General features: G+C 41.6%; 1 protein-coding gene across 1 annotated transcript in view; it reads right to left on the reverse strand.

The window, feature by feature from the left end:
• SAP30 (Sin3A associated protein 30) overlaps window positions 1-16,736 on the reverse strand; it is a 294,757-nt gene that overhangs the window by 244,554 nt on the left and 33,467 nt on the right. Inside the window, exon 2 of the mRNA XM_044061721.1 lies at window positions 10,423-10,548. Within this exon, the coding sequence (XP_043917656.1) occupies window positions 10,423-10,548 (126 nt within the window). The remainder of the gene's footprint in view (window positions 1-10,422; window positions 10,549-16,736) is intronic.

The raw sequence follows: 16,736 nt of genomic DNA on the forward strand, positions 1-16,736 counted from the left end.
AAATATAATAGCTACTGTGTTTACTGTGACTTATAAAATTCAAATTAAGACCTACAACCAAAAGAATACTACCACTATTAAAAATAGTTTGTGCTGAAGAGTTTGCCATTTATACTTCTTTCGTAACACCTATGGTTCCTGAAATATGAACATTTGTTTGAAAAGTGAATGCAATTTGATTCTGTCAAAAGGCTTAGGCTCTGCCCATTGGAGGTTACAGTGCAAACTTCCTGAGCTCAATTGGAGTGAATTAGTTGTAAAATGCTTGATGTAAATGGATGTTTAGGAAAACTATTAAAAAGATACATACAGGATGTACGTGTGGGGTGGGGATGGGGGGCTGGCAGATGATCTATTTAATACTTGGCTCATAATGCAAAGTATGTAAGAAAGGTGAGAGGAGCTTGCTAGGACTTCATTAGCTGAGGAACAAGTATTCAATAGAGTGGGGCAGAAGTATATGATTGCTATTACAGAGCTATTACAGAAAGGTGTGGATTCCCAGTGAAGTAGACAGGAATGCTAAAAGCAATATTCAAAGAAGCAACAGCAAAGCTAAAGATAAGGGCAAGATTGTCAGAAAGGGCAGATATCGAGAGTGGGAAGAAACCAGGATTCCCTCAGTCTCTCCTCTTATTTTCCAAGTACACTGAAGCATCAGCAAAGACAGTAAGATGATCAAATATGAGACGTTACTCTACTCACGGGAAGGGACAGTGGGAAAAAATACTTTGTGTGTGGATGACATCCTATTTTAATTAATTAATTTACTTTCCTATTCATTGATTGCCTTTTGTTTACCAGGTAAGTCCAGCAGGGCACAGGTCCCACTTTCAGCAGAGGTCAGTGGAGAAAAGCTCCCCATAAAAACATTTACAATGAACAATAAAAAATAAACATTACTTTGTAGGCAGTACAGACACAAACAAAGACATCATGTACTTTACAAATTATATTACATATTTTACATAAAGCAAAGGCATGTTAATGTAATAGCTGCAGTTACAACAGCAGTTATAATGCACATAGGTTCAGAACATGTATAGTGACATTAATGAGGTAGGATGTCATTGGAGTAGGAACAGAAAATAGAGGAGATGGAAGGGTACAAGCAGAAATAATAACGGAAAACATAAGTAGAAAATGTGCTGATAGTGAACAGAGCCACTGGGGATGCACAAGCCAGTGCATTTCTTTGTGCCGGTCCCAAGCCCAGATAAATGGGGAGGGTTGCGTCAGGAAGGGCGTCCGGCATAAAAATTCTGCCACAACATTTATGGTGCAGAAATTTCATATTTCCATACCAGATCGGTCGAGGCCCGGGTTAACAATGACCGCCACCAGTACTGTTAGCCAACAGGGTGCTGGCGGAAATTGGGCTACTGTTGGCCGAAGGAGAAGAGGAGGGTGAAGGCAAGCCCAAAGGCAGGAAGAGAGGAGGAAGGTTAGGAGAGTAGCAGTGAGGGTAGGAACTTTGAATGTTGGCAGTATGATTGGTATAGGAAGAGAGCTAGCCGATATGATGGAAAGAAAGAAGGTTGATATATTGTGCGTGCAAGAGACAAGATGGAAGGGAAGTAAGGCCAGGTGTTTAGGAAACGGGTTCAAATTGTTCTATCATGGTGTGGATGGCAGGAAAAATGGGGTAGGGGTTATACTAAAGGAACAATATGCCAAGAGTGTTTTAGACGAGAAGAGAGTGTCTGACAGAGTGATGTTTATGAAGCTCGAAATTGATGGTGTAATGATGAATGCTGTTAGTGCATATGCTCCACAAGTTGGGTGTGCGATGGATGAGAAAGAGAAATTTTGGAGCGAGTTGGATGAAGTTGTGGTGAGTGTACCCAAGGGTGAGAGACTAGTGATTGGAGCAGACTTTAATGGGCATGTTGGTGAAGTGAACAGAGGGGGTGAGGAAGTGATGGGTAGGTATGGTGTTAAGGAGAGGAATGCAGAATGTCAGATGATTGTGGATTTTGTGAAAAGGATGGACATGGCTGTGGTGAATACGTATTTTAAGAAGAGGGAGGAGCATAGGGTGACGTACAAGAGTGGAGGAAGATGCACACAGGTGGATTATATCCTATGTAGGAGGGCCAGTCTGAAGGAGATTGGAGACTGTAAAGTGGTGGCAGGGGAAAGTGTAGTTAAGCAGCATAGAATGGTGGTCTGTAGGATGACGTTGGTGATCAAGAAGAGGAGGAGGAGTGTGAAAGCAGTGCCAAGGATTAAATGGTGGAAGTTAAACAAGGGTGATTGTGAAGTGGAGTTTAGGGAAGAGTTAAGACAGGCACTGGGAGACAGTGGAGAGTTACTGAATAGCTGGGTAACTACAGCAGAACTAGTAAGGGAGACTGCTAGAAAGGTGCTTGGTGTGACATCTGGACAGAGGAAGGAGGACAAGGAGACCTGGTGGTGGAATGAAGAAGTACAGGAGAGTATACAGAGGAAGAGGCTGGCGAAGAAGAAGTGGGATTGTCAAAGAGATGAAGAAAGTAGACAGGAGTATAAGGAGATGAGGCGCATGGCAAAGAGAGAGGTGGCGAAAGCTAAGGAGAAGGCGTATGGACAGTTGTATGAGAAACTGGACACTAAAGAGGGAGAAAAGGACCTGTACCGATTGGCTAGAGGGACAGAGCTGGGAAAGATGTGCAGCAAGTAAAGGTGATAAAGGATAGTGAGGGAAAGGTACTCATAAGAGAGGAGAGTGTGTTGAGTAGATGGAAAGAGTATTTTGAGAGGCTGATGAATGAAGAGAATGAGAGAGAGAGAGAGAGAGAGAGAGAGAAGGTTGGATGATGTGGGGATAGTGAATCAGGAAGTGAAACAGATGAGCAAGGAGGAAGTAAGGACAGCTATGAAGAGGATGAAGAATGGGAAGGCTGTTGGCCCAGATGACATACCAATGGAAGAATGGAGGTGCTTAGGAGAAATGGCAGTGGAATTTTTAACTAGATTGTTTAATGAAATTTTGGAAAGTCAGAGGATGCCCAAGGAGTGGAGAAAAAGTGTTTTGGTACCTATCTTTAAGAATAAGGGTGATGTGCAGAGCTGTGGTAACTACAGAGGGATAAAATTGATCAGTCACAGCTTGAAGTTATGGGAAAGAGTAGTAGAAGCTAGGTTAAGAAGGGAGGTGATTAGTGATCAGCAGTATGGTTTCATGCCAGGAAAGAGCACTACAGATGCAATGTTTGCTCTGAGAGTGTTATTGGAGAAATACAGAGAAGGAGTTGCATTGTGTCTTTGTAGACTTGGAGAAAGCATATGACAGGGTGCCTAGAGAAGAGTTGTGGTATTGCATGAGGAAGTCGGGAGTGGCAGAAAAGTATGTAAGAGTGGTACAGGATATGTACGAGGGTAGTGTGACAGTGGTGAGGACTGCAGTGGGAGTGACAGATCCATTTAAGGTGGAGGTGGGATTACATCAAGGATCAGCTCTGAGTCCTTTCTTATTTGCAGTGGTGATGGACAGGTTGACAGATGAGATCAGACAGGAGGCCCCATGAACTATGATGTTTGCAGAGGACTGTGATCTGTAGTGAGAGTAGGAATGAGGTTGAGGAGACTCTGGAGAGGTGGAGATATGCTCTAGAGAGCAAAGGAATGAAGGTCAGCAGGGCCAAGACAGAATATATGTGTGTAAATGAGAGGGAGGGTAGAGGAATGGTGAGGATGCAGGGAGTAGAGTTGGTAAAGGTGGACGAGTTTAAGTACTTGGGATCAACAGTTCAGAGTAATGGTGAATGTGGAAGAGAGGTGAAGAAGAGAGTACAGGCAGGGTTGAATGGGTGGAGAAAAGTGTCGGAAGTGACTTGTGACAGACGGGTACCAGTAAGAGTGAAAGGGAAGGTCTACAAGAGGATACTGAGACCAGCTATGTTATATGGGTTGGAGACAGTGGCATTGACAAAAAGGCAGGAGTCAGAGCTGGATGTGGCAGAGTTAAAGACGTTAAGATTTGCACTTGGTGTGACTAGGATGGATAGGATTAGGAATCAGTATATTAGAGGGTCAACTCATGTTGGACAGTTTGGAGACAAAGCAAGAGAGACGAGATTGCATTGGTTTGGACACGTGCTGAGGAGGGATGATGGGTATATTGGGAAAAAGATGCTAAGGCTGGAACTGCCAGGTAAGAGGAAAAGAGGAAGGCCTGAGATAAGGTTTGTGGACGTGGTGAGAGAGGACATGCAGGCGGTGGGTGTGACACAGCAAGATGCAGAGGATAGGAAGAAATGGAAAGAGATGATCCACTGTGGCGACCCCCTAACGGGAAAAGCCGAAATATGATGATGATGATAATGAGTGAACAGGTTGAGATAACAGGAGATAGACAAGATAATGAGGTGGGTAAGGAGGGGGTACTAGTAGGACAGGATTAAGGATATAGGTTGGTGGGTAAGGAGGGGGTACTAGTAGGACAGGTTTAAGGATATAGGTTGGTGGGTAAGGAGGGGGTACTAGTAGGACAGGACTAAGGATATAAGTTAGTTGGAGGAGCAGTAGTGGGGAGGAACGAGAAAGACAATGATAAGAAAGGTGAAATGGAAGAGAAACAGAAAGGTGGGTTTAGTCAGGATGGGTGCATGATGGCACATGGAGGATCTAGAGAAGTTATTACTTTGTAAAACTATCAAGGTACAAGATAAAGAAAATACAAAAGCAGTGATTACAAAAGCAGTGATAGTTGCAAAAAGAGAAAGAACAGAAGGAGAAAGAGAGACACCGTGCTCTTCCCATATCCCTCTAAATACACAGGAATTTGGTTAAGTGGTACAGAGGAAAATCAGTGAAAACCATGTACAGAAAAGTTCACACAAAGTTAAACAGCAGGTGGAAGGTTGGAAAACAGTACAATTAGATATAGATCAAAGGGCACAGCTGGTCCAAATGTGTAAAAGGCCATGATTCACATATATAGGTCAAGCATTCTGGACACTGTCAGGGACAGACCTTTTTAAAAAAAATACTGAAACAGCTATGTACGGATTAAATCTGTGAGGGGAGAAACCAAGGTTAGCATGGGAGAGAATTACACAAATGGCAGAGGAAGTGGGAATATTATGAGTACCGATCCTACACACTAGTCAGAAAGCACATGCAATAGTAAATACCCTCAGACTGGTAGATGTGGGATACATAGACTGGAGAAGACAGTGAAGAGTGACAGTGGAAAGTAACAGAAAAAGGAATAGAGAATAAAGGAGTACTGAAAACAAAGGAGGGGATGGGGGATTCTTTGGACAAGTGGTGAGTTTAACATTAAAAATGTGACTTGAGAAATGTAAATCACCCTGTTTTAAAAATACCCAACTAACTAGTTTCAGTATATTTTGCAAACAGTTATGCTAGAAAAATAATTACTTTAACTGACACATTTATCTCACTGACTAAAAAGGAATCCAGCCTTGCTAATTAGTGTGTGTGTGTGAGTGTGTGTGTGTGTGTGTGTGTGTGTGTGGGGGGGGGGGGGGTGAGAAACAGCATTGGTTACTTAGCAGCATGCTAATTTAGCTGAAGTGCTGTAGGACTACTGCTGTTGTCTGACTGTATTTGATTTTTCCCCAGACCTCCACCCCATTCCTATTGTGCTTTTAAGCTTGGTGACTTTTGAGCTGCCTGTCCTTACTATAAATTTGACTTTGGACACTCTTCCCAGTCTCATCTGCTCGTTCTACTGGGCTCAGAGATCAAACTGTTAAGACCCTCCCTTTAGACTCTTAAAGCTTGAGTTATCTTCTGTTTCATACCACCCCTCAGTACACTTCCATTTTACTTTTAAAATGTGTAACATCAGGCAGAAGACTACCAGTGACTGGTGAGACTAACAACTGCTTCTCAGGAATCTTACGATTATTGCTTCTGTTTTGATCCTGGTGAGAGAATGACCAGAAATATATTATTTCCCAGCTTTCCTATAGATTACAAATCACAGGAAAGCCTGTAAATAGCTTCTTATGAATCAGCTTGGAATTAATGCTACTGCTTTGCTCCTGGTGGAAGCAGGAACAAAGAGGCATTGGTTCCTGCTGATCTTTGATAGGGCAGTGTATATGGGACTTTACTAAATGGTCTGGTTGCAGTTTCAGTGAGAACCTCTTCAGGTTCTTTGTGCAGCTTAGCTTTCTATTACATTCAACTGCTGTAGGGTCCACCCAGAATATCTACCAAGAGAAGACAGTTAACAAGTGTACTGAACCCATAAACATCTGGGTTAATACAACTTGAAGAAGCAGCTTGGAATTAGTGCTACTTTTTGGTTTCTGGTGAGCAAGGGTCTTTGATTTCTAACTTTGTTGAGACCAGCACTAGAATGACTACCAGCCAGATAACACCCACAGTAACAACTCCAAACCTAAGAAAGTGCTACTCCCTCTCCCCCTTCAGCCCATATTAGTAAGCTCCTGGAACCATAGATTTGCCTTTTCCAACCGTCTCTGTAGCCAGCTTGGTTGAAACAGGTATCCTGAGACAATGAAGTAATTATCTCGTGGTTACAGTCAACCAACCTACTACTTAAATAAACTGACATTGTGTGAGAGTTGTAGTTGTACAACATTATTTGAGGCAAAGCTCTCACATGAAACCATGGAAAAAAAAACAGGTTGTCAGTACCACACAACACACTAAACAAATCACACACAGCACAGACCAAACACATATCTATATATGCTGTGGCTCTTAAAAGTAACTACCTAAACCACAAAAGCTTCCTAAATGTATCCTAAGAAACAAGTACCCTCAGCATCCTCACACACCCACCACAGGCAGCACTCGCTATAAAAACATACATTTCACTGACAACTCAAAAAGCCTGTGAGGCAAACCACCACACATTCCAATATCCTAGTTAGGTGACACCACAGTGAGACACAATGATGCACTACTCACCAGGCTGTGCAAGCAGAAGGTCACAGTCAGTTGCCTTTCAGGTGCCACGACTTGCCACATTACACACGCACTGAAGTCTCTGCACCACAAGTACACATATGACACAATCACAGCTCACACTAGTGTAAATGACGTGAGAAATACCTCACTGACTTTATGGAGAGACACATGATGGAGCTCTTGGAATGCATCCAGACAGGTATGAATGCAACCTTGAGCAGCATTCTACCATCACCAAGAATAATGCCACAAAACAAACAAAAAAGATTGCCAACTTCAACAACTGGCTTAAATTCTGGTGTCGTTTTAAGGGGGTACCATATATGTCAGCCTGGGAGGAGATAGGAGACTATTGTCAGGAATGGCCTGTACCTGTTCCCAAAGGCTTTCTTATATTGCCCAAATCCTTGTCTACCCCGTATTGTCTTTTTCATGCAAAGTCAGTCATCTAAAGCTTCCAATATAAGAAAATAGAATCCAGATAACAAAGGTATTGCTGCTCAATGCTAGAAGCCTTAACAAACAGCTCCACTCCATACAAGCACTCCTAACCATGGATAAAAAGCAATATATGCATTGTCACAGAGACCTAGTTCAAGACCATTGAGAGTACTCCATCAGTGCAGGTCTTCAGTGCCTACCACACATTCTGACCCACCCCAATAGAGGATGCCATTAAAGGAGGCAGTGTCTCCATATTCTTAAGCCATTCCACTTCCATACTTGTTAGACAAGATAACCTGGAACTCCTCCAAATCCAACTTACTATTAACAAAACCTCTTATCATATTATAGCTAACTATACAATACCCTCTGTCCCCCTCAGTTCATGCCTCCTATCTAACCAGTATGGAGCTACTATGCATCAAGCCAACCTCCACTCTCCAGGAGACTTCAACTACCCCCTCCATTAACTGGAAGACTTGCTCATCCTTGAAACATGTATGCCTAGATATTTCTGGACTTCATAAACACAACTTCTCTGGACCACTTAGTCTGCACCCTGAGCAGGGGTGATAAAATCCTGTACTTGGTTCTTAACAATATGGTGCACCTTGCTACCCACCAAATGTAACTTCCTCCCTTCCCAAATCACACTGAGATTGAAGCTGGAAACATCTTCAAAAACCCTCAGTATTCAGAAATTTTGCGTTGCCTAATCTACTGAAACAGAGTTATAACCTGGCTAAATTTAAAAACCCTTTCCAACCTGACAACCTGCTATTTATGTGGGCTCTATTACCACAAAATTATGTTTACAGGTAAATAGATGCACAGCTGCATCTGTCCTTTTCAGAAGTAAATATACAATGTCAAATTTAAAATAAATCCCTATGATGGAATCATAATACAAACAAGCTAAGAAAAAAACTCACTGCATAAACTAAATTTACCTCTCCATAACAAAACTTCTGACCCTGATCAAATCAGTCAAAGCCAGAAACAAGGTATAGACAACCATCCAGAAAGACAATCACAAAGCCTTCTTGAACGAGGTTAGAAATCTCAAAACAATTCCCATCACTGAGCAGAGCTAACATACCCAGATCAAGGAGACATAGCCAATATTCTAGCACACAAATTTAGTTCAAATGTCAACCTCCCTCTCCCCTCCTATATTCCCAGATCACATCCCTGCATCTACAACCCCTTTCAGATCTTCAAAGAACACGTCCTCAAGGTACTATCCAAGGCCAAGAAAACTACTTCTATGGGGCCAAATAACACAATGGGCTGCCTACTTGTCAGAACACCTGCAGAGGTTTATTCAAGAACAGACTTTGTGACAGATGAATGGAGGGCAGCAACATACATCCACCTGCAAAAAGATGGGACAGCAACAACTCTGGGTGACTATAAACCCATAAGTCTGACGTGCCTCATCTGCAAGGCTATAAAAAGATCTTTATGCAATTAAAAATAAAGGACATAGGTAAACCTACAAATTCTCGACCTAAGCCAGTTCGGAATCTTCAAGGTCAGATCCTGCCTATTAAATATGGCTGACTTCTTTGATAAGGTTGCAAAACAATAGCTAAGGGAAAATCAGCACAAACTGCATATGTAGACCTCACATAGGAATTCAACACCATCTCATACTAAGGTATTGTGGGTAAACTCTCCCAGCTAAACGTAAATCCCTATACAACTCGCTAGATAGCAAACTGTCTCACAAACACAACGCAGGAAGTTAGGGTGGGTGGCTCTACTGCCCGCAAAAGATCTGTCACTGTCTACGTCACAGATCTGTATATGTCAAGGTTCAGTCCTCAAGCCATTCCCTTTTAGCAGCTAAATGTAAATCCCTATATAACTCTCTAGATAGCAAACTGTCTCACAAACACAACGCAGGAAGTTAGGGTGAGTGGCTCTACTGCCTGCAAAAGATCTGTCACTGTCTACGTCACAGATCTGTATACGTCAAGGTTCAGTCCTCAGGCCATTCCCTTTTAGCATTTGTTTACTTTTCAAATGTCAACGCAAATGCTAAGGATTTATGGATGGCCAAGTCTCCAAACGACTGTAAAGTTGGTGGCATACCTCTCAACTGTTCAGATTTTTGCCTCATGTTTGGTATGTTCCTCATAAAATTTGCAATTTTTCTGACCGGCATTAGAGTTTCAGACTTCACATTCTTCATAAAATGCATGGTAACACAAGAGCTTTTATTCTAGCAACTTTCTAAGTTTATAAGAGCAATATTTAAAGTGTATCCTTATTTTTGGGGCTTTGTCCCCCTATTATTTTTGGTTTTGTCCAGACTTTTTGTGCCAACAGGTTAAGACCTATGCTATCAAACTCCCCAGACATCACAATAATCCTCCAAGAGGATCTTTCCCAAACCAACAGAAGGTGCTAAAGCCATGAACTAAAGCTAAATTCCAAGAAATGTACACTTGTACCCTTTGGCAAGCAAAGCACAAACATGTCCATTTCACATGTTCATTCTAGACAGTTTGTCTAACAGACCACTTGAAGCCCAGCCTACAAGATCCTAACAATTAGTTAGCCTTGTCAAGAATAAGCTGCAGCCAAACAAACAGCATTTTATACAGCCAGCTGGGACTCAAATTATAATGTGTGCAGTGCTATGAAATGTGGCTTAATACATATTTGCATCCAGTACAGAGATAAGAGCTCTGGTACAGCTCAAAGACAAGTACATTTTTACCGCTTTTGGAAAAAAAATATTCTGAAGCATAGTCTAGCTTTCTCTGCATTAACACATTGGCTAAAAACAACAAATGCACATAGATGGTATTTCAGCTACAGTTTTCAGTCTGTCAAAATGCATTTCTTAAGTAAAAAACTGGAGGGAGAGTTTTATCAGCAGTTGCATACAGTAAACAAACCAGTGAACTTGATCTTGCTTACAGCAGGCACAGTACAGCAACATTCACAAAAAAGGCAAAAAAAAAATCTTGACTACCAGTACTCTACTCTTAAAACTAACATCTCGTCAACAGCCAATCATTAGATCAAGTATGCCTGTTAGTGTTCTGTATGCCTGATAAATCTTCTCCGTACCTCTGGAGAGTCAGCATCATGTTCTGGCGAATCCACTGCATCATCATCACTACCTTTTTTCTTCCTTTTGTTCCGCACACTCTGAATATAGCTTTTGTGGAAGTCACAGATGTATAAATGGCGTGCCTAGGAAACAAAGCCATCTGATTTAGAATGGAAATCTTAAGGAAGTCACTCATTACCAAATTCAACAGAAAAAAAGAATAAATAAATGCCAACAACGTTAACAGCAGGAAAATAACTTGTTTCTGCATCTACTTATGTGGAAAACATTACATTTTCAAACCTCAATCCAGAAAATGATATCTATAGCCTGAAGCAGTACAAACAGAAATAAATGTGGTGTGGGTGGTAAAAATGAGGCTGGAAGACCTAAGGAACTAGGATAAGAAAAAAGTAAAGCAGCTTAAGAGCTCACAGCAAACGACCTACAGAGACACAGGATCATTAAAGTTAAAAATCTGACACTTAAATAGGACACTCCTATTTGGGTAGTTGTGTCCAATGGAGGGAAAAGAAATGTAAAATGGCCAGTGTCTTACGATCACAGGACAATATATCTTTTCTAAAAGAAGAGCTATGCATTCTGTACCGAATACTAGAAACAGAAGAAACTTAAAAAGCAATGGCAGCAAACATTTCTTTTTGTAAATCAACCAAAATGCAGTCCTTTGCACCAACTCTGCACATGGTTTGCATAGCAAAGTCCTACATTTTTGTAAAAACATGCCATTTTGGACATCTGATAAGGTAGCTGTAAAAGTGCTGCAAACATCAGGACAAGTCTGAACACTTGCCTAGCAGTGCTATTTTGGGGACCACTTTTCTTAGAACCACAGGACTTTCCCCAAATGAACTTGTTGTATGGAACATTAAACAAGCAGTACCTAGAAGTAAAGGTGTTCACCAAGGCCCTTGCTAAGGCTTTACATCACTAGCAGCAGAAATTGCATCAGATTATCAGACTGTGCAAGATAAGCCATTTTGTTAATGCACTGAAATTAGTCTTGAAATTACATGCCTTGCCTTTTCTCAGAGTGCCCTCTACTAGCCACTGCTTCTCTGTACTGCCCCAAATCTACAGCAGTCACTTCCTCCTGATGTAATTTATTGTAAAACAAAACAAAAAAACTCCTGTCCCTATTCAGGCCACAGTTCATAGGATCACAGGATCATAGGAAGTTACTAAGCTAATGGCCCTACAGCCCTTACAAGCCTAGCCAAGTTCTAAACTTATTTCCACGATTAGCAACTATTGCCCCTGTCCAAGAAGGACACAGGTGGAACCCCCAGGGTAAAGCTACAGTTACCCATCCAATCGACCAAACTGCGTTTGAAGAGGGCCAGAATCGACCAAACTGCGTTTGAAGAGGGCCAGTGAGGTGCTCTGTTTGACATGAAGTGGGAGTATGTTCCAAAGATGTGGTAGTAATCTCTGGGAGACAAATCTGTCCCTCAAGCAGGTTCTACTAATGTCATACACCAGGTTAAGGTCTTTAGAAAGAGTAACCAGTGTACCATTTGACTTGCGGATATGCAGCATTTCTAATAAAGCAGGGTCAGAGATTGCTTTATAAGCAAGGCAGAGATGGCCTCCGAGCAGTCTGTACGAAACAGAATAAAGTAACAGTGATTTCAGACAATCCACATAGGACAGATGCTGAAGACCTTGAATGTTCCTTGTGAAGAACCTTTGTGGCCTCTCCAATTGCTGCAGGTTCTTGGAAAGGTACATACCAAAAGGAGTATTGTACTCAATTACTGGCCTGATGAGAGAGGAGTACAGGGAGGTTATAACTTCTTTTTCTGCAGGCAATGCTCTTACTTATGAGACAAGCAATACAGAATGCCCTTCTTACCACTGTGGATACATGGTGATCAAAGGTCAGGTTGCTGTCAACCCGTGCGCCCAGGTCTCTCACCACTAAGTGCAGACTTAGGGTGCAGCTATTGATGTGGTAGTTAGCATGAATATAGTTCTTACCGAAAAGGGATGATGATACATTTTTTGCACTGAGTTTAAGGCCATGATTTGTTTGTGCAACACCGTCCTGTAGGATGTTGACATTATCTGGAGATTCTATGCCCGCTCCCAGTTTGCAATCATCAGCAAACTTTGTCAGCCACAGGCCTTTAGTTTTTGCTTGTATTTCTAAGAAACAAATTACAAACAGTAGAGGCCCCAGGACTGATCCCTTTGGAACACTGTTTACAAGTCTGCTGTTGGAGATGGAATCCCCTATTTTGACTATATGTGTTCCTATTAGTGAGCCAGTTAGCTACCCATCTAATGATATAAGGATTGATACCTAGTTGGGTGAGTTTATCAATGATGCCTGAGTGGGGGATAGTGTCAAAAGCCTTGGCTAAGACTAGGTAGGCTGTATGCACAGAATTCCCCTTGTCCAGGGCCTTGGTAACTGTCTCAAAGAAGTCCACCAGGTTTAACAGGCATGATCTCCCTTTGACAAAATCAAACTGAAGAGGTCAAGTGTTTGGAGATGAATCTTCGTTGATAAGGTCCATGATGATTCGCTCCATGGCCTTGCAGATAAGGCTAGTCAGGCTAACAGGTCTATATTTCCCAGGGTCAACGAAAGCACCACCTTTGTGCAAGGGAATAACATATTCAGCTGGGATGAAGCCAGTGTTTAGACTATGAATGTAAAAAAGTACCCAATAACGTCACTAATTCTTGTTGTAGACCATGTAGGAAGCAGCCTGGGATGGTATCAGGTCCCACACATGGTATGCTTTTGGCCTTAAAGAGGGTGTTTATGGCCTGTTCGTTAGAGATACAAGGTAAGGGACAGGTGATGGGGATTTCAAGGGGTAGGCGTGGCAGGGACAGGGTCACAGAACCTGTCGGCCAACAGGTTAGCCATGTCCACAGACGCAGTATGTGTGATATCATTAACTACCAGTTTGGCACAAATCTGGGCCTTTCCCATTAGGTTACATATGCAACTAAAGAATGCCTTATGGCTGTCCTTAGTTGAGGAAGCTAATCTGAATTCATAGTTTGCTTTGGAGGACTTCAGAAGAAGTCTTATTTGCGTGATTAAGCTAAGGAGGGAGTGTTTCCACTTTGAGGCTCGCACCTCCTTGCTCTTAAGACAGCAATTTCTTCCTCTTATTGTAAAGCCTGTTAATGGGCAGTTGCCCACCAGGCAGGTTTGCTCTTCCTTAAGAAGCTTCTTTTGGTCATATCAGTAATGGCAGAGTCAGTGCAGTTATATAGTGTTTGTATAAAGCACTGGTGTAGAACTCTGCATAGTTGCCAGTTCCATCGGGAGGGGGGGGGGGTGCAGTCCATGCAGACAAAAACAATGGTGAGCAGAAGTAATGCACCCAGAAACAAAATAGGTGGTCATATTATATGTTTGTTTCAGTTTTCGTTGATCCAAGTTATTAAGCAAGTGAGGAATATGTGAGGTAAGGTAGAAGGTAGCCTCTAACTGTGGAGACTCCAGCTTTGGCTGTTAGGACATCTTTAGTCCTGTACAACTTGTCTCGGTGAAGTTATTTTTGGAAATTCTGTTGTGTACATGAGAACTAAAATTATGTATGGATCATCATTGTGTTACGCTACCAAAAGCCAAAAAAGTCTAAAAGCTACCTGCAGAAAGCAGATCAAGCTTCATCCTAGGCTCCCAGTTAGTCTTCAAACTTCCTAACCAAGACATCCCATTGCCACTCACTATGAAAGTGAGCTTAACAACCCCACACTACAACCTCAGAAGCCATTGTAAAGCACAGCCTATACTTTCATCACCCACCTATAAACTTCACTGCATAGATCACAGCTTCTCAATCCCAATGATGATATATATTCTTAATCACAGCCCTAAACTGTGACAATACTTTCTTGGACATACAACTGAAAATGACAACACTTCCAACTTCCAACACTGTCGCTCGTCTTGTTTCCCATTAAAAAGACGAACAGATAGGGTAGTTTGTTTAAATGCTTTATTACACAGAAACATCAGGATGGACAGCAGTATTACAAAATATAAACAATTAAACTACACAGACATACATGCTTAAATCTCAACAGCTTATAACAAAATGGCAGTCAGATTCGTACGTGCTCAGTCTTTATAACCTTGTGCAAGCCCCTAGAAATACATGAATGTTGAGCTCCATCATCCCTCTTTAATGAATTGCCCACAATATAATGACATTTGAAAAGAAACATGCAATGGTGTAGATAAAAAAATAAACAATATTCATGTCCTTATGTCCAAGTTGCCATGTATCTGGAACATGGCATGGAAATGCGACCTCATCTACTGATATAGCAGTCAGAACTGGGTTTAGAAACAGAGCCAGTTATTGGTGAACAAACTGTTTCAGGAGTTTCAGGATTCTTTTCAGGATCAGGGATAGTTACTGGATCGTTCTCTGGAACTGGAATGCTGGGTAACTCACCGAGATATAGAGAGTCTCTCTCTCTCTCAGGTATGATACTGCAATACAGGTTCAGACACTGGGATCAAATGTTTCCCAGTTCGGCCTAAATTATACTCACTACGTTTCCACAGCACACAATCTCGGCTCAGGACATACACTTTTCATGACATCAATCTGATCAAAACCTTTGGATGTCTGCATCCTCACTACCTCCCCTTCTCGTCATGGACTGAGCAATTTGCTGTTCTTATCATAATAGGACTTCTGGGATAAGCGCTTCTTTAACAGACTGGCTTTTACTGATCTGTTGTTCTTGACACATGGAACCAAGATCTGTTGTTGACACATGGAACCAATAATGAACCAATAACGAACTACTAATTGGTAGTGTGGTTCTGGTTTGTTTCAACAGAAGCCTCTGTGCAGGTGAACCAAGATATTTATTGTGAGAACATTTCTGAGATTCAAGAAAACATCACAGTTGTCTCATTTCAACTTCTCTAGTAATTGTTTTGCACTTTAAAATGAATGTTCTGCCAAACCATTTGACTGCAGGTACTGAGGGCTACTCGTGACATGAGTAAAGCCCCACTCCTCAGCAAATCTTTTGAACTGCTGGCTTCTAAACTGTGTACCACTGTCAGAAAACTATGCGGGCTCGACCATGGTAGCCCAGGAATCTGGTTTAGTTGAAGTGGTTCTGGTTTAAAGTGATTCTTTCTTTTGATGCGGCTTAGTATTATTACATAAAGAACGAGATGAAAGTACTCTCTCAATATCCTGTGACATAGAAGGTCAAAAGACTAGTTCTCTCGCCCTTCTTTTGATAGAATCAGTTCCTGGGTGGCCACAATACAAGACATTAATATACTCTTGTTGCAAGATTTTTGTTGCAAGATTTTTGGAACAATCACTTTTGGACCTCTCATGAGGATACCACTGTCTGACAAAAATCTCATCTCTATATGGAAAACCGGTTGCACTTCCACTGGTAAACAAAACTGCTTTGACGGCCATCCTCGACTGACAAAGTGGATGAGTTTTTGAAGAACTGGATCTGAGGCTGTACGACTTCTAAGCTCATCAAGATGTGTGGAAAAAAAAAATTTCTCCCTTCCATGACTTCAAAATCAAGTTTCTCATTTTCATGCTGTTCAGTGGTATTTCTGACCAATCTGGATAATTTATCAGCATGATAAATAAGTTTGCCTTTCATGTAGACATGACTGAAATTATACTTTTGCAATTTGAGTATCGTGCATTGTAATCTGGCAGGAGCTGTATGCATAGGCTTTCTCAAAACAGCGACTAGAGATTGGTGATCTGTTTCAGTCTGGATAGGTCTACCACAAATCTAATCATGGAAATTCGAACATGCAAACACAATTGCCATGAGTTCTTTATCTATGCATAGTGCATTTCAGTTTGGATTAGAGGTCTCTATGCATAGGCTACTGGTCTACCCTCTTCAGATTCACTACACCAAGACCAAATTTCGAAGCATCACAAGAAAGAGTAACTGGTTTGTGAACATCATAGTATCTGAGAGTTGGTGGACTGGCAATTCTCTGTTTCAGGACATCAAATTCTCTCTGGTGTTGTTGGATACATCTTTGTGGATCAGCTCTCTAAGTGGTGCTAAAAGTTGGCTCAAGTCCGAAATGAACTTGCCTAGGTAATTAACCATGCCAAGACAATGTTGTAGGGCCTAAACATTGTCTGGAGCTGGCATCTCAAAAATTGCTGTTTGCTTGGAAGAATTTGGTCATAAGTCTGAAATGGTAAACAAATGACCTAACATAAATAACTTCTCATAGCCTGAACTTGCACTTCTGAGGATTCAGCTTAAGATTCACTTTACGTGCTCTTTCCAGAACTTTGAGGTTTCTGTCATGCTC

Source organism: Protopterus annectens, chromosome 2.part0, assembly GCF_019279795.1.
Source record: "Protopterus annectens isolate FY-2018-M chromosome 2.part0, PAN1.0, whole genome shotgun sequence".
Classification (NCBI taxonomy): domain Eukaryota; kingdom Metazoa; phylum Chordata; order Ceratodontiformes; family Protopteridae; genus Protopterus; species Protopterus annectens.